The 21862-nt window shown below is 36.9% G+C and overlaps 1 protein-coding gene across 1 annotated transcript; it reads left to right on the top strand.

The window, feature by feature from the left end:
• Positions 1-1184: 1184 nt before the first annotated feature.
• On the top strand, positions 1185-8607 carry LOC145782422 (2'-5'-oligoadenylate synthase 1-like). The gene is made up of 8 exons (XM_082594206.1): positions 1185-1322; positions 2201-2465; positions 3537-3724; positions 4140-4434; positions 5110-5299; positions 5497-5581; positions 6468-6592; positions 7480-8607. The coding sequence occupies exons 1-8, from the start codon at positions 1185-1187 to the stop codon at positions 7619-7621; spliced, it is 1428 nt and encodes a 475-aa protein (XP_082450332.1). The 3' UTR covers positions 7622-8607.
• The last annotated feature ends 13255 nt before the right edge of the window (positions 8608-21862 follow it).

Below are 21862 nucleotides of genomic sequence, written 5' to 3'. Positions count from 1 at the left end.
TCTTTTGTGTCTTTAACGCCTTCTTCAAATGAAAAGTTTAGAATACATGTTGATTTATTGGAAATCTGGAATGCTTTAGGTGACTGAGTGTCAATAAAACTTCTTAATCGATTCTTAGAGATACTTTATAAACAAACATATCAGTTTAACTTGTTTTGATTTTTGACCATCAAAACAGAAAAGAATAGATTTGTTTCAAATGTTTCATGAGCTTATGTCCCATGAGCTTATTATCCTATGTTTCAAACAAAGCAGAGGTCTAGAAAAAAGTAGAAGAGACAAAACGCAAATGTTATAACGTGCTTGATAACGAAACGAGATAATCAATTTAAAATGTGGTACGATCGCAATACCTCAGTAATTATATAGGTCGACTTTAGATTTGCACGAATTGGCAAGGCAGTAGGCCGTTCTAGATTTAACTTACAAGCTGTCTGCAGCTGTAGGAGTTAGCTTGTAAGATTTTAGGCCTATAAAATTGATGTATAGGCTACAGAAGTCAACAAGGTGCTTTAAGCGATACTCTACTCTACACCCTACAGCTATAGGCTACATTAAAATCTTAGAGAACGTTCACTTGTAGGCCTAATGGCTAAAAAAGATCCACTAACTTATTGGGTTTTTACAAATTGATCGATTGTCTAAATGTTTATTTCAGTTCGCCCCAATAGCTATTAGTTTAGCGCCCAACTTCGTTCGCAAAGAAACCGCAAGATCAAGCGACGCTGGTTCGGCTCTCAGGATATGCGTTTGAACAACGCATTGTAGGGACAGCTTTTTACCTCATTGAGATTGGCAAGGTGAAGTTTTTTCTTATTGTTGCCCGGAAACTAGTTACCCACTAGGCATCGCTAAATGAAAAAGCATAGGCTACCCTTGAAGATCATTGCTGAAGGCACAATCCAATACCGGTACCCTCGACTCAGAGTTAACTTAGCGTTACTTGATTATGCCGCTTTGGTTTGCAAACATCTTATCCAACTCATCGGGCTGTTTTGGTACCTTCGTGGTTTAGCCTAACATCAGCACGTCACTACAAATATAAGAACATGGAATAGATAACTTGTATAATATTTTTGTTGTTTTTGACAATTTGTGTTGAAATTGAATTGAAATAATTCTACTTCCTTCATCTCTTCATCTGTTTGTGGATGTTAAAACTAGAGAGTGTTTCCAGTAACAAAATGCATACATATGATTGCAATCGTTGTGGCAAACAATTTGGAAGTCCATCTGCTGTTCGTATGCATTGGAGAAAGATGCACTTTCATAAAAGCACTTGCGAATATTGTGGTGCCGAAGTGCCAACAGACCAAATGGAGGTACTAATCTCGACAACAAAATCCTTTATTTTTACATTGATTCAACGTCTGTAGACGTTGAATCAATGTAAAAATGACGGATTTTGCTGTCTGGGAGCTGTTAGCCATGTGAGTAGGCTAGACTTTATTAATTTGATCAGGTTTTTGACCAACCAGAAAAATAATATGATTTATGGGCATGTGTAGATTTATTTTGGGTGGATTTATACCAAAGCTGTCAAAAGATTCAACAAAGACTTGTAAGCTGCGTATTCTGAAAATCATTCCATGACGCTTTTTGTAAGTTAAATGCTGCACAGATGAAAATAAGTAAATAATAAATACTATTAAAACTACAAAAAGTGCTCAATGCCAAGCAAAAAGCCAAGCAGAGCAAATTACATCAAATATAGTTATTATTCACTAAAATCCTCTAAACTTAGGCTACAGCCTGTTTCACCCTAAAAGGAGGATCATCAGAAGGCTCTTATTCAAATAGAATTATATTTAGATTATATTTAATACTGTATTGTAAGTTGAAATAATAATATATTGAATAATAACTATATTTGATGAAACTAAGTAGGCTAGCTACTGTATGTGCGAATTTCGAGCCATTGTTAAGCTTCACCTTGCATCTCTTCGGGTCAAGCGAAACTGAACCAAGAATCCCGATGTGTATCGAGGTAAATCGAGGTAAAACTAAACTTTCATTGATTGAGGCAATCTTCATCCTCGAGCTGAGAAAACTTTTTTAAGAGTTTAATCAAAGTAGTTCCGCATAGCCTACTTGTAGAGGCTTGGAACCGTTGACGCAGGCCCAGTCATTGAGATCGACAAAGTAAAGTTTACGTTTGTTGTTGTTCATTAATTGAAATTAAACTGAAGATTATCCTTAGGAGCACGCCGTCAATCTTCATCTACGCAGCAGCATTCTTCCAGCAATTTACAAAGTTCCGGTAAAAACAAAGATGAGTATTGCAAAGCTAGCTGATGCCACAGAAAAAGAAAGTCAGTTTTGGGACGATCCAACCCCACGATTGTCAAGTTTTACTGTTCCCGGAACGTGGCTGAAGTGTCGACTTTGTGGTCAAATGCTAAGCGGCATTCATACAAGAGAGCAACACGAAAAAGATGTTCATCGATTCACAACACAAATAAAAAGTACGTTTTGAAAATATTTTTGATTGTTTTGTTTAGTTGGTATTATTTTAACATTTTGTTAATGTTCCGGCTGGTCAATTGTCCTCTTAATTTGTAATTGTGATAAATTTGTAACTTGGCCGGCTGATTTAAATAACGTTGAATTTGCGTTGTTTCTTTGTTCTCCGTGACGTGGCTTGCCTGATGACTAAGACGTTTCACCCCTTAATTGTTTCTTTGCCGCGTGCCGGGAGCCGTTGTGTCTGGAGATCATTTACCTTTTTGTGTTAAAACCAGTATCGGTCAATCGATCAATCTGTGAAACAATAATTGCTATATCGTTAATTGTTAAATCATATCTTTTGGGTTGGTATTCATCAGCACCGTTGATAGGGAGGTTCAGGGGTACTTTTAGACCCGGAATCCTTTTAGGGCTCGAAATTTTCAAAGAGACCATCGAAAGAATAAAACGTTGTCTTTGGAATCCTTTAGTTTTCTTTAGAAATGTCGCACGTTTGGGTTCTGGGCCTCTTATTAGTGCCGACCCTAACTCTTCTCTAAACAGCCCTAGGATTCGTTATATGGTTTGCATTAGCCTATGTAGGCCTACTGAAAAATTACTGTTATGTTTCATTGCCAATGCTTATCTTTTGTATTAATTTTAAGCTGAGAACTAATAAATAAAATAACGAAATAATACACACACTGCAAATGCACAAAGGTCACAGAGAGCCACTTTGGATGTCGTCAGTTTAATAGTTCACTAAATATCTACTGTTACAAATTTACATACAATAAGCGTTGAAAGAATTGAAAGTATTCAAAACGATAAAAACAATCAGATGACATCAGGTCTGACAGAAAGTGATTTGAGAAGTGCATGCAACGGTTCATAAACGAAAACGTGTTTTTCCTCAATAAAGCATCAAACGTTGTTATATTATTCATAATAAATGAACCAACATGTTTACCTATAAGGCTATAATAAACAGGTATTCTTTTAATACTACAAAAAGTGCTCAGTGCTAAATATATAGAAGTAGCCTACGAAGTTGAAATAACTAAATTGTTTATAAATGCAATTTCGTATAGATTCAACATCTTTACGCCTTCAGCCGTGGAATCTCCTCAACTTTTTGAAGCCTTCTGATGTCACTAATTACGTGAAGATTGATCTCACGTCTTGCTTAGGGGGAACCCCAGCTTGTAATGATGACGTCAATGTATTAGTAGATTTTTTTATTAACGAATTACCGCTAGAGGTCACCCATGTAGTAAGGGTAAGACACAGTTTATTTTAGTCTTCACGAGTAGGTTTATATGGAATAATGCATTTGAATCTAATCATTTTCAGCGTACAGTACCCTAGCCTACGTTTTGAAAAGAATGTAATTTAAACAAGCTGATATGTAGGCTACAATGAAGTACCATGGTACTTCACTGTAGCCTAGCCTACATATCAACTTGTTTGAATTACATTCTTTTCAATATATCATTCTTATATAATATATAAGTACCATTATATTATATAAGTAATTATATAAGTACCATATACTGTACCATATATACTGTATTATATAAGACAAATTTAAATTGACGTAAAATTAAAAAGGAATTCGCTATTTCACGAGTCTTTAATTTTCAATTTTCAAATAACAAGCATACAAGTGTTAACCAAGTGATAACCTTGTACAGGGTGGATCTTATGGAAAAGGAACTTGCTTGAAAAGTCACTCTGACTTGGACATGGTGTTGTTTTTTGAAGGTTTGCCCTTATTTGGAGGAACTGCTGCAAGTTCTAAAAGACTGACGTCATGTCTTTATGAAATAAAAATGCGTCTTCAAAGATCTTTACTTGCCACCCGTGTTTTAATCACCGAAATGACTTCTCACTCGCTTAGATTCCAATACAAATGTGTCAAAAACGATCATATCCATCACCTTGACTTAATGCCTTGCAATGATATTCTTGGACCAAACCCTAACGCAGGTTAGAAGTAATTTTGTGTTGTTGTAGGCCTAAATAAGTTTGGCTTTATTTCAAACAATGAAGTGGACTGCATTAGTGAAAACACAATCTCTTACAATACCGGTAATAAAACAAAAGGCTTGTGTCGAGGTGCAAACGTACGTGGAAGCTCCTTCCTGTTGGTCTCGTTTAAGTGCATGCTGGGTTTTTGTTTTTGATGCAACATGTGAGTAACCTGGAGGCTCATAGTTCCAACATACAAAGAGGAGATGGTTTAGGTGATTTCTTATCTTACCAAGGGGGATTCGCCCCTGCTTCTCACGCCTCTAAATATGGTTTTACTTTAAAACGTCATTTTAATTTGTAGCCTATTCATGGTAGGCTAGTCTATTTATGGTAGCCTATTCAAGTTTCAGTCCCATATTTCTAAAGCTTGATATTTTATTATTATTTTATTTTTTCATTAGAGCGATGAATGTGATGTGAATATTGACAAAATGCTTCTTTATCTGACTTTTCCTGATGTCGAACTGGGGTCGTGTGGTTGGAACCCAAGTGGCTCTTCCACTTAATCATTCCTCCGTCAACGCACGGCTTAGTATCAATTCAATACCATGATAAAAGCATTGGACTGAACAGACAAAGCTTTCAGCTTTGGAATAAGATCAGTTATAAAGTTTCAATTTACATTCACAGAGGACAAGAAAGCTCTGCATCATCTGATAGCAAATTGCAAAAGTCAGCACGAACTCCAATTGTTCAATGCCTGCCTTGTTCAATTGCAAGTAGAATTTGTACGTCATCGACCACGCATAGTCCATGACCTCATGAGGCTGGTGAAGACCTGGAGACGAACTTCTTTTGGGGAAGAAACGTCTTTAAATAAGTTAGTTATTGTGAGAAATTATTGTAGACCTATTGCGAAATCCCACATCGCGAAATCCCACTGTTAAATTCTAAAAGTGCAATATTAGCCCCAAGGGTCAGGATAAACCTATCTTTAAAAGTACAGTACGTAACTTACTTTTGAACTACACTTTATAATTACAGTGAAAGTTTAATTTTTAAATTACTTCTATGTAGGTACAGAAGGCTTCCGAATTCGTTTACACTGGAATTGATAACGATTCATGTTTGGGAAAAACACGGAAAACCAGTGATGTTTGAGGTAAAACTTTTCACTTTTTGATTGTTACCTACCTACCTCTGAGAATAAGAGGAGATAGCCCAACATAATTAATGTTGAAGTTAGGTCTGTTGCGCTTGCAAAGGTGTCTTGTTCGCGCAACGCAATCTTGACTCGTTCGACTATGTGCCGTTGGCTATCTCAGGATCCCAAAAGCTCACCCAGGCAGCAAAATCCGTCATTTTTACATTGATTCAACGTCTGCAGACGTCTATAAAAATGACAGATTGTGCTGTGTGAGTAAGCCTGGCAGTTTCCGCCGATTTTAATCTACATTACTGTATATCCAGCTGCTACGACACCTGCGCAACATACTTGATGAATCAACTTCAATCATAGAGTGGTATATCGTTGACATCAAACTTCGTGGTTTTTATATATTACCCCCACAAAGTGACCCACAAAAATGAGACTGTCTCTACGAGACATCTGCGGTTAAGCTCAGTTGGGTACCGCACAAAAAAAAGTAGCCCAACATTTGCAAATAGAGTTTTACCTGAGAAATGAGACGAAAACAAACAATTACTGATCATACTATTATTTACGTTACCTTGTTTACTTATGAAATATAAAGCGGGGTATGCCAGTACGTTAGGCTGCTAAACGAAACTACCTTGACCTGACTGTCTTTTGACTTCCATAAACTTATAATATATCTCGCTGCTTGGCCACGATATAACTGCTTGGGTTTCGTCAGAAATAAATAAAGCGCAAATTAAGGTGCTGGGGTTGTCAGGGTAAAAAAACGTTTAAGAACAAGTATGTTATAGGCTACTGAGTTTTGAAAGGTTTTATAGAAATGATTATCGAAACGTTACTTTTCGGTCCTGTTTAAAAATTTACATCACAGTAATGGAGTTCTTTACAGTTACGACGCGGCCTTGCAGCAGTTCTGTTTTGCCTGATGAACTACGAAGCAATAAGCGTTTGCTGGTACGAAAACTACTCAAAGCAATGCAAATGGCTCAGCCAAACGATGAGTACAAATTACAGGTGGTTTGTGCAAATGAGATTGAAATCAGCTACAACCTAAAATGAATAGGCTACTTTGCTTGTTGGTAGCCTATGTGCAATGTGCATCAATCAATTTTTTTTATATATCGTTTCTTATTGTTTTATTATATAACTCTTGATTCAAAAGTAAAGTTTCGAAAATTATACTGTCTTCATCTTCAATGTTATAAAAGTTCTTCAGTGTTACTTTTATAACACTGAAAATGAAGACAGTGAGTTATAATTTTCGAAACGTTTGTTTGCTGAACATGAGTTTAGGCTAGTTTCTAACCTACATTTTGGGCTTTTTATTTTTTGATTAAATTAACCAGGTGTTCCAACCATTTGCCATTTTCTTCTCGACTACCTTTGGCAAAACATCAGCTCAGTGGCTAAGGGTTTTTCGTCTTTGACTCTGGTGCTGGTAGATCTGAGATCGATTCCAGGTCGGGTCACTTCGAAAAACTTCAAAAACGGACCGATTGTTGTTTTTTTTTGCATAACACATGAGGTCAAATCCGATAATCATGCAATAATATCGTAAATCTGATAACTTAAGAAATTACAAATGAGCCCTGTCGCTAAAAGACCTTAGCAGTTGTAGAGCGACAGCAAATAAACTAACTTAGGTTATAAACTTATTACATTATTATTACCTTTCGCAAACAGTTTTTCAAGAAAAGACGTGTTTTCATTTTTTCTTGCCCAGGGAGCAGGTGTTTCAATAAACTGTGCACAGACGTATTTTTACTCAATGCAATCTGTTGTAAAAGATTGGCTCTCTTATCTTTTCGCCCTAGATCTTAGGCTACATATCGAGCAACCACAAATATTTACATCTTATTGTTATTTCCACTATCTCACAAAACATTATTGTTTTCCAACAGACCAATTGTTGTCGATCCAGCCAATCCACTGAATAACGTTTGTGAGAACACAAACAGTTGGGATGAAGTCGCGTACGTTGCGCGTGAAAGCTTGAAAAGGCCCCTGTTTAAACAAATGAAAAGCTTGAAGACATGGCATTGAAAAAGATTTGTTTGACGTTTGGACTGGCCGTGTAACCACCTTCATTGGTACAAAGGTCACCAATTAGTGACTTTCCTGTGCCATTAAATGTTGTTGATTTGGTGTTGCTGGGTAAAAACTGCAGGATAGTCATAAGTGGAAAAGCGCAAGGGTGAGAAGAAAACGAATGTTGTTTACGAAAACGAGAGATTAAAATGTTTTCAAAAACATTTCAAAAAGTGGTCTTCTTGTTCTCTCATTTTTGTACAGCACACTCGTCTTTTCCTCTAATCAAAATGTTGCGATTTAATACCTCATTGATGTGTGTGAATCCTATGCTTCTAGACATGACATTATTTTCAACTGTAACAAAACTGTTGGATTGGTCCATCAATGTCGAAAATTTAAAGTTTTGACTTCTCAATGCATGCGGTTGTACAATACACAAATTAAATTTGTTGGACAAGTGAAATATTTAGGTATACTGATTGATGATACCATCAGTGATGACGCAGATATTAAAAGACAAGTGCGATCTCTTTATGTCGCTGCCAATCAGCTTAGGTCCAAGTTTGGAAATTGCTCTACCGAAGTTAAAAATGTAATGTACCAATCATATTGTATGCCAATGTATGGTTCGCAACTATGGTGTAACTATAAAACTTCTACTATAAATCGCATACGAGTTGCTTACAACGACTCGTACAGAATTATCCACAATTTGTCGAGATGCGACAGTGCTAGAGTGTATCAGGTACAGAACGATGTGTTAACATTTGATGCTCTATTAAGAAAAAATTGCTATGCATTTGTAGAACGTTGCAAAAGATCAATTAATCCACTTTTGCGCAATGTTATGTCTTCTGATTATTACTTTAATTCTACATTTTATATTCACTACAACAGTATTTTGTACGTTGTTTGATGTAGCCTGCTTGATGTTGTGTTAGTCTGATATTTTGTGTGATGACTGTTAAAAATTTAAATTCTATGGACTTTGAGTCTGATTGCAAATAAATAAATAAATAAATAAATAAAAAATACCGATGTAAATCAAAGCTAACAGCATGTAGCCCACCACATTCTTGGTGCTTTGGCATCATCGACTTTTGCTTATTTTGTGGATTTTGACTTGGCAACTCTAGTGCAACTTGCAGCAAACCACCGTCATTCTGGCAGAATAGTTTTTCCGCTTTCCGCCTAAAAAAGTCATCCGTGAATAAGTGCGAGGCATAAAATGCGACCTGACATACCTTCGAAAAACCTTAAATAAAACAAAAACTCGCAACACGTGCCACTTAAATTTTACATGCATCGGATTCAGTATTAAATTACCTTTCCAGGGATGTGCACCAATAGGTGGGCATTTGGAAGGAACTCCCAGCAGAACGCTTCAAAGATGGAGGATATATTTACGATAAACATTAAAACAATACGATGTTTGCATAATGGACACCACTTCAAACATCTTCAAATAGAACTATAATCCGCAACACGTGCCACTTAAATTTTGCATGCATCGGATTCAGTATTAAATTACCTTTCCAGGGATGTGCACCAATAAGTGGGCATTTGGAAGGAACTCCCAGCAGAACGCTTCAAAGATGGAGGATATATTTACGATAAACATTAAAATAATATGATTTTTGCATAATTGACACCTCTTCAAACATCTTGAAATAAAACTTTAATCCGCAACACGTGCCACTTAAATTTTGCATGCATCGGATTCAGTATTGAATTACCTTTCCAGGGATGTGCATCAATAGGTGGGCATTTGGAAGGAACTCCCAGCAGAACGCTCCAAAGATGGAGGATATATTTACGATAAACATTAAAATAATACGATTTTTGCATAATAGACACCACTTCAAACATCTTCGAATAGAACTATAATCCGCAACACGTGCCACTTAAATTTTGCATGCATCGGATTCAGTATTAAATTACCTTTCCAGGGATGTACACCAATAGGTGGGCATTTGAAAGGAACTCCCAGCAGAACGCTTCAAAGATGGAGGATATATTTACGATAAACATTAAAACAATACGATGTTTGCATAATAGACACCACTTCAAACATCTTCAAATAGAACTATAATCCGCAACACGTGCCACTTAAATTTTGCATGCATCGGATTCAGTATTAAATTACCTTTCCAGGGATGTGCACCAATAGGTGGGCATTTGGAAGGAACTCCCAGCAGAACGCTTCAAAGATGGAGGATATATTTACGATAAACATTAAAACAATACGATGTTTGCATAATGGACACCACTTCAAACATCTTCAAATAGAACTATAATCCGCAACACGTGCCACTTAAATTTTGCATGCATCGGATTCAGTATTAAATTACCTTTCCAGGGATGTGCACCAATAAGTGGGCATTTGGAAGGAACTCCCAGCAGAACGCTTCAAAGATGGAGGATATATTTACGATAAACATTAAAATAATATGATTTTTGCATAATTGACACCTCTTCAAACATCTTGAAATAAAACTTTAATCCGCAACACGTGCCACTTAAATTTTGCATGCATCGGATTCAGTATTGAATTACCTTTCCAGGGATGTGCATCAATAGGTGGGCATTTGGAAGGAACTCCCAGCAGAACGCTCCAAAGATGGAGGATATATTTACGATAAACATTAAAATAATACGATTTTTGCATAATAGACACCACTTCAAACATCTTCGAATAGAACTATAATCCGCAACACGTGCCACTTAAATTTTGCATGCATCGGATTCAGTATTAAATTACCTTTCCAGGGATGTGCACCAATAGGTGGGCATTTGAAAGGAACTCCCAGCAGAACGCTTCAAAGATGGAGGATATATTTACGATAAACATTAAAACAATACGATGTTTGCATAATAGACACCACTTCAAACATCTTCAAATAGAACTATAATCCGCAACACGTGCCACTTAAATTTTGCATGCATCGGATTCAGTATTAAATTACCTTTCCAGGGATGTGCACCAATAGGTGGGCATTTGAAAGGAACTCCCAGCAGAACGCTTCAAAGATGGAGGATATATTTACGATAAACATTAAAACAATACGATGTTTGCATAATAGACACCACTTCAAACATCTTCAAATAGAACTATAATCCGCAACACGTGCCACTTAAATTTTGCATGCATCGGATTCAGTATTAAATTACCTTTCCAGGGATGTGCACCAATAGGTGGGCATTTGGAAGGAACTCCCAGCAGAACGCTCAAGATGGAGGATATATTTACGATAAACATTAAAATAATACGATTTTTGCATAATAGACACCACTTCAAACATCTTCGAATAGAACTATAATCCGCAACACGTGCCACTTAAATTTTGCATGCATCGGATTCAGTATTAAATTACCTTTCCAGGGATGTGCACCAATAGGTGGGCATTTGGAAGGAACTCCCAGCAGAACGCTTCAAACATGGAGGATATATTTACGATAAACATTAAAACAATACGATGTTTGCATAATAGACACCACTTCAAACATCTTCAAATAAAACTATAATCCGCAACACGTGCCACTTAAATTTTGCATGCATCGGATTCAGTATTAAATTACCTTTCCAGGGATGTGCACCAATAGGTGGGCATTTGGAAGGAACTCCCAGCAGAACGCTTCAAAGATGGAGGATATATTTACGATAAACATTAAAATAATATGATTTTTGCATAATAGACACCTCTTCAAACATCTTCAAATAGAACTATAATCCGCAACACGTGCCACTTAAATTTTGCATGCATCGGATTCAGTATTAAATTACCTTTCCAGGGATGTGCACCAATAGGTGGGCATTTGGAAGGAACTCCCAGCAGAACGCTTCAAAGATGGAGGATATATTTACGATAAACATTAAAACAATACGATGTTTGCATAATGGACACCACTTCAAACATCTTCAAATAGAACTATAATCCGCAACACGTGCCACTTAAATTTTGCATGCATCGGATTCAGTATTAAATTACCTTTCCAGGGATGTGCACCAATAAGTGGGCATTTGGAAGGAACTCCCAGCAGAACGCTTCAAAGATGGAGGATATATTTACGATAAACATTAAAATAATATGATTTTTGCATAATTGACACCTCTTCAAACATCTTGAAATAAAACTTTAATCCGCAACACGTGCCACTTAAATTTTGCATGCATCGGATTCAGTATTGAATTACCTTTCCAGGGATGTGCATCAATAGGTGGGCATTTGGAAGGAACTCCCAGCAGAACGCTCCAAAGATGGAGGATATATTTACGATAAACATTAAAATAATACGATTTTTGCATAATAGACACCACTTCAAACATCTTCGAATAGAACTATAATCCGCAACACGTGCCACTTAAATTTTGCATGCATCGGATTCAGTATTAAATTACCTTTCCAGGGATGTGCACCAATAGGTGGGCATTTGAAAGGAACTCCCAGCAGAACGCTTCAAAGATGGAGGATATATTTACGATAAACATTAAAACAATACGATGTTTGCATAATAGACACCACTTCAAACATCTTCAAATAGAACTATAATCCGCAACACGTGCCACTTAAATTTTGCATGCATCGGATTCAGTATTAAATTACCTTTCCAGGGATGTGCACCAATAGGTGGGCATTTGGAAGGAACTCCCAGCAGAACGCTCCAAAGATGGAGGATATATTTACGATAAACATTAAAATAATACGATTTTTGCATAATAGACACCACTTCAAACATCTTCGAATAGAACTATAATCCGCAACACGTGCCACTTAAATTTTGCATGCATCGGATTCAGTATTAAATTACCTTTCCAGGGATGTGCACCAATAGGTGGGCATTTGGAAGGAACTCCCAGCAGAACGCTTCAAACATGGAGGATATATTTACGATAAACATTAAAACAATACGATGTTTGCATAATAGACACCACTTCAAACATCTTCAAATAAAACTATAATCCGCAACACGTGCCACTTAAATTTTGCATGCATCGGATTCAGTATTAAATTACCTTTCCAGGGATGTGCACCAATAGGTGGGCATTTGGAAGGAACTCCCAGCAGAACGCTTCAAAGATGGAGGATATATTTACGATAAACATTAAAATAATATGATTTTTGCATAATAGACACCTCTTCAAACATCTTCAAATAGAACTATAATCCGCAACACGTGCCACTTAAATTTTGCATGCATCGGATTCAGTATTAAATTACCTTTCCAGGGATGTGCACCAATAGGTGGGCATTTGGAAGGAACTCCCAGCAGAACGCTTCAAAGATGGAGGATATATTTACGATAAACATTAAAACAATACGATGTTTGCATAATAGACACCACTTCAAACATCTTCAAATAGAACTATAATCCGCAACACGTGCCACTTAAATTTTGCATGCATCGGATTCAGTATTAAATTACCTTTCCAGGGATGTGCACCAATAGGTGGGCATTTGGAAGGAACTCCCAGCAGAACGCTGCAAAGATGGAGGATATATTTACGATAAACATTAAAATAATATGATTTTTGCATAATTGACACTTTTCTAAACATCTTCGAATAGAACTATTATCGGTGTGATATACAAGGTTTTCCTACCGCGCCATTGAGGCAACCTCATGCGGTCGCTAGGTTTTTTGTTGAGGCAGGACCTATCGCCAGTAGCCATATTCTACCTGCCTGGTGTGTATCTGACTGAACAATGACGACAACCAAGCATAGATACGTGACAATTAATTGTGTCAGGATTTCCTTTAAACTTGATATTGGCGAGGTTGTATGCAAGTGCACTTTCTACTAACGATTCCACATCGCTCTCATTTGCAGTTTTTACAATTTAGGCCAGGGTTGTTGCCGGGGAAATATTCCATTCACTAGGTGCCGCTGAATGGAGAGCAGTCCTAAAAAGGCATTTCTCAAGCGCACACCCCGAGAGTTCAACTTGCGCCGAATGATCTTGACCCAGGCGCGTAACCACTGAGCTAACGGGGCGGACAAGCATATTGACCCCATAACCATGAAATTTTGGTTTTACACTTTTTTTATTAATTGGTACAACTAAAAAAAAGTAACTTTAGTGACAAAAAAATCGCTTTTGTAATGAGTGATAGGCGAGCATTTATTGATTTTTCTGCTAGCGAATTCAACGACTGCTTTCGCAATTTCGCTGTAATTGACAAAGACTTAGCTGATTGCTATTTACTTCTTTCTGTGTGAACCTGATGAGGTTCAAGTTCATTGAGCTTCGCTAGACACTTCAACATAGACCATTAGGCTACTCTGTGCAATGGAGAAAAAACATCAAGAAACGCTTAGAAAACATTGTAAAGCTGAGTAGACCAGACATTTCTCCATCATTGTATGGCAAAATTGTTCCTACTTTAGCATATGTGGAGCGATGATTTTCCTTTTTGAAATCAATGCTATATCCAAACATAAATTTTGCAGACGCAAACATTGTATATGCATAGGTCCAATAAATGAAATTGTACTTAGATGCATTAGAGTTAGACATTTGAATTCTTCTTGAGATTTTGAAGTGATATAACGTAAAAGTTTGGGTTCGTTGTTCGAATATGTTATTCGAATTCGAATATGTTATTCTTAATTATGAAAATTAGCATAAACTTGATGTTTAAAAATTAAAGTCATATATTGTCATATACAGGGTGACCCAAAAAGATTCGTACCCATGAAAATTTCAATTGTGACTTTGATTGAAAAGCTATTTATTTCAAATTACAACCACACATTATTCAGTTTATGAAAGACCATTGACCAGAGTTTTAGCTTTTTCTGTCAATTTTTAGTCAATTTATGGCTTTTCCAAGATGTGTTCCAAATGTGAAAAAATCGAATAAAACATGGGTACGAATCTTTTTGGGTCACCCTGTATCTCAAAAAATAAAGTCATATCTTTTGATTTTTTATATCATAAAAAAGCCCTTTATTAAAGCCCTTGATTAATGATGTAACAAAAGCAAACGTGCTTCCAAATTCTTATCAGCAACAATGATTCTAGCTAATTAATTATGTGAAAACAGATAAAAATGAATATGAGAAATAGCTCGCGGCACCCCAGAGTAGGCTGTTGTAAATGGCACCCAGGTTGAGAACCACTAAATTAGACAATGGAGAATTAGTTGGAGCGAAGTTTTTCGGTAGATCTGTAGGCTATCCTATTCATAACAGCGGGTTAAGTTTGGTGCAAAAATAGTAATTCTTGAAATAAGTTGGTTAATCAACACAATTGCTATATTGGTGAATAATAACATATTTCTTTGAAGAGCTAACGGGGCGTATTGATGTTAAACTTCGCTCGACGAATAAAGCGACAAAACTGGCGCTGTAGACATCAGAGGTAAAGACTGGCAGCAAATATAATATCTCGCTTGATGAGGCAGATGCCTTCCGCGAATTTATTTTCCAGTTGAGTATTTCCAATCGCCTTCGCCGCGTGGCACATTTCTCGTAGAAGTTCTTCTAATCTTCTCATGCACCTGATGATGCTGCCTTCGTATGTGTCGGTCATCTCAGCTATCTGAGCGAACGTGGAACCATTGCACCAGCTATGAACAACGTCCATCAGCATGGTCTTGAACGACTGAATGTATTCCTCCTCATCCAAAGGTAACTTCGATTCTGACGAAATCTTTGCAATTCTCCTGGCAGCTTCGTGCATTAACCGAAGAGGTCCAGCTAATGCTTCACTCTTCACTCTTCCAGCTTCGCTTACATCTTTGAAGCGTTCTGCTGGGAGTTCCTTCCAAATGCCCACCTATTGGTGCACATCCCTGGAAAGGTAATTTAATACTGAATCCGATGCATGCAAAATTTAAGTGGCACGTGTTGCGGATTATAGTTCTATTCGAAGATGTTTGAAGTGGTGTCTATTATGCAAAAATCGTATTATTTTAATGTTTATCGTAAATATATCCTCCATCTTTGGAGCGTTCTGCTGGGAGTTCCTTCCAAATGCCCACCTATTGATGCACATACCTGGAAAGGTAATTTAATACTGAATCCGATGCATGCAAAATTTAAGTGGCACGTGTTGCGGATTAAAGTTCTATTTCAAGATGTTTGAAGAGGTGTCAATTATGCAAAATTCGTATTATTATAATGTTTATCGTAAATATATCTTCCATCTTTGAAGCGTTCTGCTGGGAGTTCCTTCCAAATGCCCACCTATTGGTGCACATCCCTGGAAAGGTAATTTAATACTGAATCCGATGCATGCAAAATTTAAGTGGCACATGTTGCGGATTATAGTTCTATTCGAAGATGTTTGAAGTGGTGTCTATTATGCAAAAGTCGTATTATTTTAATGTTTATCGTAAATATATCCTCCATCTTTGGAGCGTTCTGCTGGGAGTTCCTTCCAAATGCCCACCTATTGATGCACATCCCTGGAAAGGTAATTCAATACTAAATCCGATGCATGCAAAATTTAAGTGGCACGTGTTGCGGATTAAAGTTTTATTTCAAGATGTTTGAAGTGGTGTCTATTATGCAAAAATCATATTACTTTAATGTTTATCGTAAATATATCCTCCATCTTTGAAGCGTTCTGCTGGGAGTTCCTTCCAAATGCCCACCTATTGATGCACATCCCTGGAAAGGTAATTTAATACTGAATCCGATGCATGCAAAATTTAAGTGGCACGTGTTGCAGATTATAGTTCTATTCGAAGATGTTTGAAGTGGTGTCTATTATGCAAAAATCGTATTATTTTAATGTTTATCGTAAATATATCCTCCATCTTTGCAGCGTTCTGCTGGGAGTTCCTTCCAAATGCCCACCTATTGATGCACATCCCTGGAAAGGTAATTCAATACTAAATCCGATGCATGCAAAATTTAAGTGGCACGTGTTGCGGATTAAAGTTTTATTCGAAGATGTTTGAAGTGGTGTCTATTATGCAAAAATCGTATTATTTTAATGTTTATCGTAAATATATCCTCCATCTTTGGAGCGTTCTGCTGGGAGTTCCTTCCAAATGCCCACCTATTGATGCACATACCTGGAAAGGTAATTTAATACTGAATCCGATGCATGCAAAATTTAAGTGGCACGTGTTGCGGATTAAAGTTCTATTTCAAGATGTTTGAAGAGGTGTCAATTATGCAAAATTCGTATTATTATAATGTTTATCGTAAATATATCTTCCATCTTTGAAGCGTTCTGCTGGGAGTTCCTTCCAAATGCCCACCTATTGGTGCACATCCCTGGAAAGGTAATTTAATACTGAATCCGATGCATGCAAAATTTAAGTGGCACATGTTGCGGATTATAGTTCTATTCGAAGATGTTTGAAGTGGTGTCTATTATGCAAAAGTCGTATTATTTTAATGTTTATCGTAAATATATCCTCCATCTTTGGAGCGTTCTGCTGGGAGTTCCTTCCAAATGCCCACCTATTGATGCACATCCCTGGAAAGGTAATTCAATACTAAATCCGATGCATGCAAAATTTAAGTGGCACGTGTTGCGGATTAAAGTTTTATTTCAAGATGTTTGAAGAGGTGTCTATTATGCAAAAATCATACTATTTTAATGTTTATCGTAAATATATCCTCCATCTTTGAAGCGTTCTGCTGGGAGTTCCTTCCAAATGCCCACCTATTGATGCACATCCCTGGAAAGGTAATTTAATACTGAATCCGATGCATGCAAAATTTAAGTGGCACGTGTTGCAGATTATAGTTCTATTCGAAGATGTTTGAAGTGGTGTCTATTATGCAAAAATCGTATTATTTTAATGTTTATCGTAAATATATCCTCCATCTTTGCAGCGTTCTGCTGGGAGTTCCTTCCAAATGCCCACCTATTGATGCACATCCCTGGAAAGGTAATTCAATACTAAATCCGATGCATGCAAAATTTAAGTGGCACGTGTTGCGGATTAAAATTTTATTCGAAGATGTTTGAAGTGGTGTCTATTATGCAAAAATCGTATTATTTTAATGTTTATCGTAAATATATCCTCCATCTTTGGAGCGTTCTGCTGGGAGTTCCTTCCAAATGCCCACCTATTGATGCACATCCCTGGAAAGGTAATTCAATACTAAATCCGATGCATGCAAAATTTAAGTGGCACGTGTTGCGGATTAAAGTTTTATTTCAAGATGTTTGAAGTGGTGTCAATTATGCAAAAATCATATTATTTTAATGTTTATCGTAAATATATCTTCCATCTTTGAAGCGTTCTGCTGGGAGTTCCTTCCAAATGCCCACCTATTGATGCACATCCCTGGAAAGGTAATTCAATACTAAATCCGATGCATGCAAAATTTAAGTGGCACGTGTTGCGGATTAAAGTTTTATTTCAAGATGTTTGAAGTGGTGTCAATTATGCAAAAATCATATTATTTTAATGTTTATCGTAAATATATCCTCCATCTTTGAAGCATTCTGCTGGGAGTTCCTTCCAAATGCCCACTTATTGGTGCACATCCCTGGAAAGGTAATTTAATACTGAATCCGATGCATGCAAAATTTAAGTGGCACGTGTTGCGGATTATAGTTCTATTCGAAGATGTTTGAAGTGGTGTCTATTATGCAAAAATCGTATTACTTTAATGTTTATCGTAAATATATCCTCCATCTTTGAAGCATTCTGCTGGGAGTTCCTTCCAAATGCCCACCTATTGATGCACATCCCTGGAAAGGTAATTTAATACTAAATCCGATGCATGCAAAATTTAAGTGGCACGTGTTGCGGATTATAGTTCTATTCGAAGATGTTTGAAGTGGTGTCTATTATGCAAAAATCGTATTATTTTAATGTTTATCGTAAATATATCCTCCATCTTTGGAGCGTTCTGCTGGGAGTTCCTTCCATATGCCCACCTATTGATGCACATCCCTGGAAAGGTAATTCAATACTAAATCCGATGCATGCAAAATTTAAGTGGCACGTGTTGCGGATTATAGTTCTATTCGAAGATGTTTGAAGTGGTGTCTATTATGCAAAAATCGTATTATTTTAATGTTTATCGTAAATATATCCTCCATCTTTGGAGCGTTCTGCTGGGAGTTCCTTCCAAATGCCCACCTATTGATGCACATCCCTGGAAAGGTAATTCAAAAGTAAATCCGATGCATGCAAAATTTAAGTGGCACGTGTTGCGGATTATAGTTCTATTTCAAGATGTTTGAAGTGGTGTCAATTATGCAAAAATCATATTATTTTAATGTTGATCGTAAATATATCCTCCATCTTTGAAGCATTCTTCTGGGAGTTCCTTCCCAATGCCCACCTATTGGTGCACATCCCTGGAAAGGTAATTTAATACTGAATCCGATGCATGCAAAATTTAAGTGGCACGTGTTGCGGATTATAGTTCTATTCGAAGATGTTTGAAGTGGTGTCTATTATGCAAAAATCGTATTATTTTAATGTTTATCGTAAATATATCCTCCATCTTTGGAGCGTTCTGCTGGGAGTTCCTTCCAAATGCCCACCTATTGATGCACATCCCTGGAAAGGTAATTCAATACTAAATCCGATGCATGCAAAATTTAAGTGGCACGTGTTGCGGATTATAGTTCTATTCGAAGATGTTTGAAGTGGTGTCTATTATGCAAAAATCATATTATTTTAATGTTTATCGTAAATGTATCCTCCATCTTTGGAGCGTTCTGCTGGGAGTTCCTTCCAAATGCCCACCTATTGATGCACATCCCTGGAAAGGTAATTCAATACTAAATCCGATGCATGCAAAATTTAAGTGGCACGTGTTGCGGATTAAAGTTTTATTTCAAGATGTTTGAAGTGGTGTCAATTATGCAAAAATCATATTATTTTACTGTTTATCGTAAATATATCCTCCATCTTTGAAGCGTTCTGCTGGGAGTTCCTTCCAAATGCCCACCTATTGGTGCACATCCCTGGAAAGGTAATTTAATACTGAATCCGATGCATGCAAAATTTAAGTGGCACGTGTTGCGGATTATAGTTCTATTCGAAGATGTTTGAAGTGGTGTCTATTATGCAAAAATCATATTATTTTAATGTTTATCGTAAATATATCCTCCATCTTTGGAGCGTTCTGCTGGGAGTTCCTTCCAAATGCCCACCTATTGATGCACATCCCTGGAAAGGTAATTCAATACTAAATCCGATGCATGCAAAATTTAAGTGGCACGTGTTGCGGATTAAAGTTCTATTTGAAGATGTTTGAAGTGGTGTCCATTATGCAAACATCGTATTGTTTTAATGTTTATAGTAAATATATCCTCCATCTTTGAAGCGTTCTGCTGGGAGTTCCTTGCAAATGCCCACCTATTGGTGCACATCCCTGGAAAGGTAATTTAATACTGAATCCGATGCATGTAAAATTTAAGTGGCACGTGTTGCGAGTTATTGTTTTATTTAAGGTTTTTCGAAGCTATGTCAGGTCGCATTTTATGCCTCGCACTTATTCACGGATGACTTTTTTAGGCGGAAAGCGGAAAAACTATTCTGTCAGAATGACGGTGGTTGCAGCAATGCTCTTGCGAAATGCAGATCTCACAGTTTTGCAGTTTGCAATTTGTTAAGACGAAAGCTTGCAATCGGACAACATAAGCAATGCAGTTCAGGCAAACAAAAGTACAGTTTGTAGTTCTGTTTACGACATCTGTTGTAGTACCTAGAGTGTTATAGTGCTGTTTTATTCGTGTTGTGTACAATTGTACCGTTACTACCGTACTATTGTCGCAGCAGACCAAATAAATGTTTTTTTCTCTTTATTGTTGATGTTATGTTTGCTCATGAAAGCCCATCAATTTATAAGCCTACTTATGTTCTTCTTCTTTCAACCAAAAGCAGGTTTTTGAGTTTCTCATCATTTCACAGCATGGATGCTCCTGCAGGTCAATTGCCTTCTTGATTTGTAATTATGCTGATGTTAAATTTGTATTGTGATGTAAAAAGACAAATAGAGTTTTGTATTGTGCGCTAATAATGTGCCTTCGTTTGCCAAACCTTGTAATGTGGATGTAAAACAAGCTGTGTTTCAAGCTTATTGTAAGCCTCTTTAAAATTCACACAGCTGTATAAAAGTAGGCGGTATTTTGTCAACCAGCCTAAAACAGAAATCAAACCAGGATCATGTAATTGCAAAGCATTCTCACCAACTGTTGCAAAAAAGAAGATAAAACTTTCAATTCAAAGAAATCATTGATTAATTGAATTTTTATCCTCGAACTGGGAAAGCTTCTTGCAGAGCTTAATCCTGGCAGTTTTGCATGTATTGCACCGGTATACCGGTACATGTAGAGCAGTGGTTCCCAACCTTTTTGCTGTCACGGACCCCTTTAGACAAATTATTAATTCTACGGACCCTTACCTAAATTTTGCTTGAAACTCAATTAACATACTATTGACTATTGTAATAATTATGCTACTCAACTACTGTAGCCTACTGTCATATTGCATTGCCGCTATGACTCCTGCGGCAAATATCAGGTTAAACAGTTGCTCAAATAAGAAAATGAATGAATTGTTCAAGAAATGTCAGCAGTATTTAAATATTAAGGTGACCCAAAGTGCCATGCCGAAACTTTTCAACGTAAGCAAATTTAATGAGAGGGCTGTTGTTGCCTTTCCTGTACTAAACGACTGAACTGTGCTTGAGTTTTTGACAATGCAACACGCATGCCATCTTCAACGTCCAGGTGATTTTGATGTTTAGTTTTTATTGTAACAAGAGCTGAGAATCCTGCCTCGCAAAGGTAAGTGGTTATGAATGGTAACAAAACAATAATCGCTTGCTTTGCCGAGAATGGGTAGGTTTGCAGTTGTGAGCACTAAAATTCTTCCACAGTTTTTAAATGAAATTCAATGCGTAATAACCCTTTTGATCTCAAATCAATTAGGTCATCTTTACTGAGATCGTAATCGCTAATGTTGCTCAAGTCAAAAAAAAGGATTTTGAATCCATGTTATAACTTCGTTTGGCAGGTGTTCTAAATTAAAATAACGTTGAAATGAGATTTGCAGGTTTCCAAGTGTGCGCAAAATTTTTCTTTTATAGAGATCAAAAGAGTACATTCTCTTTGAGTTTCATCTATCAAGATAAGATCTTCTAACATTGGACAGTTAGCGTAATTACCTGCTTCCAATCTGCGTTTCCAAACCGGCAACTTGGCTAAAAACGCTTTCAGTTTTTCAGCTGCATCAATTATTGTCACACCTGGTCCTTGAATGCCACGATTAACATTGTTAATATGACCAAAAATATCGGCTAAATAGGCCATGCCG

This window comes from Aplidium turbinatum, chromosome 13 (genome assembly GCF_918807975.1).
Source record: "Aplidium turbinatum chromosome 13, kaAplTurb1.1, whole genome shotgun sequence".
In the NCBI taxonomy this organism is placed as follows: domain Eukaryota; kingdom Metazoa; phylum Chordata; class Ascidiacea; order Aplousobranchia; family Polyclinidae; genus Aplidium; species Aplidium turbinatum.
The sequence above is the reverse complement of the archived record's forward strand: the minus strand, read 5'-3'. Positions and strand labels throughout refer to the sequence as shown.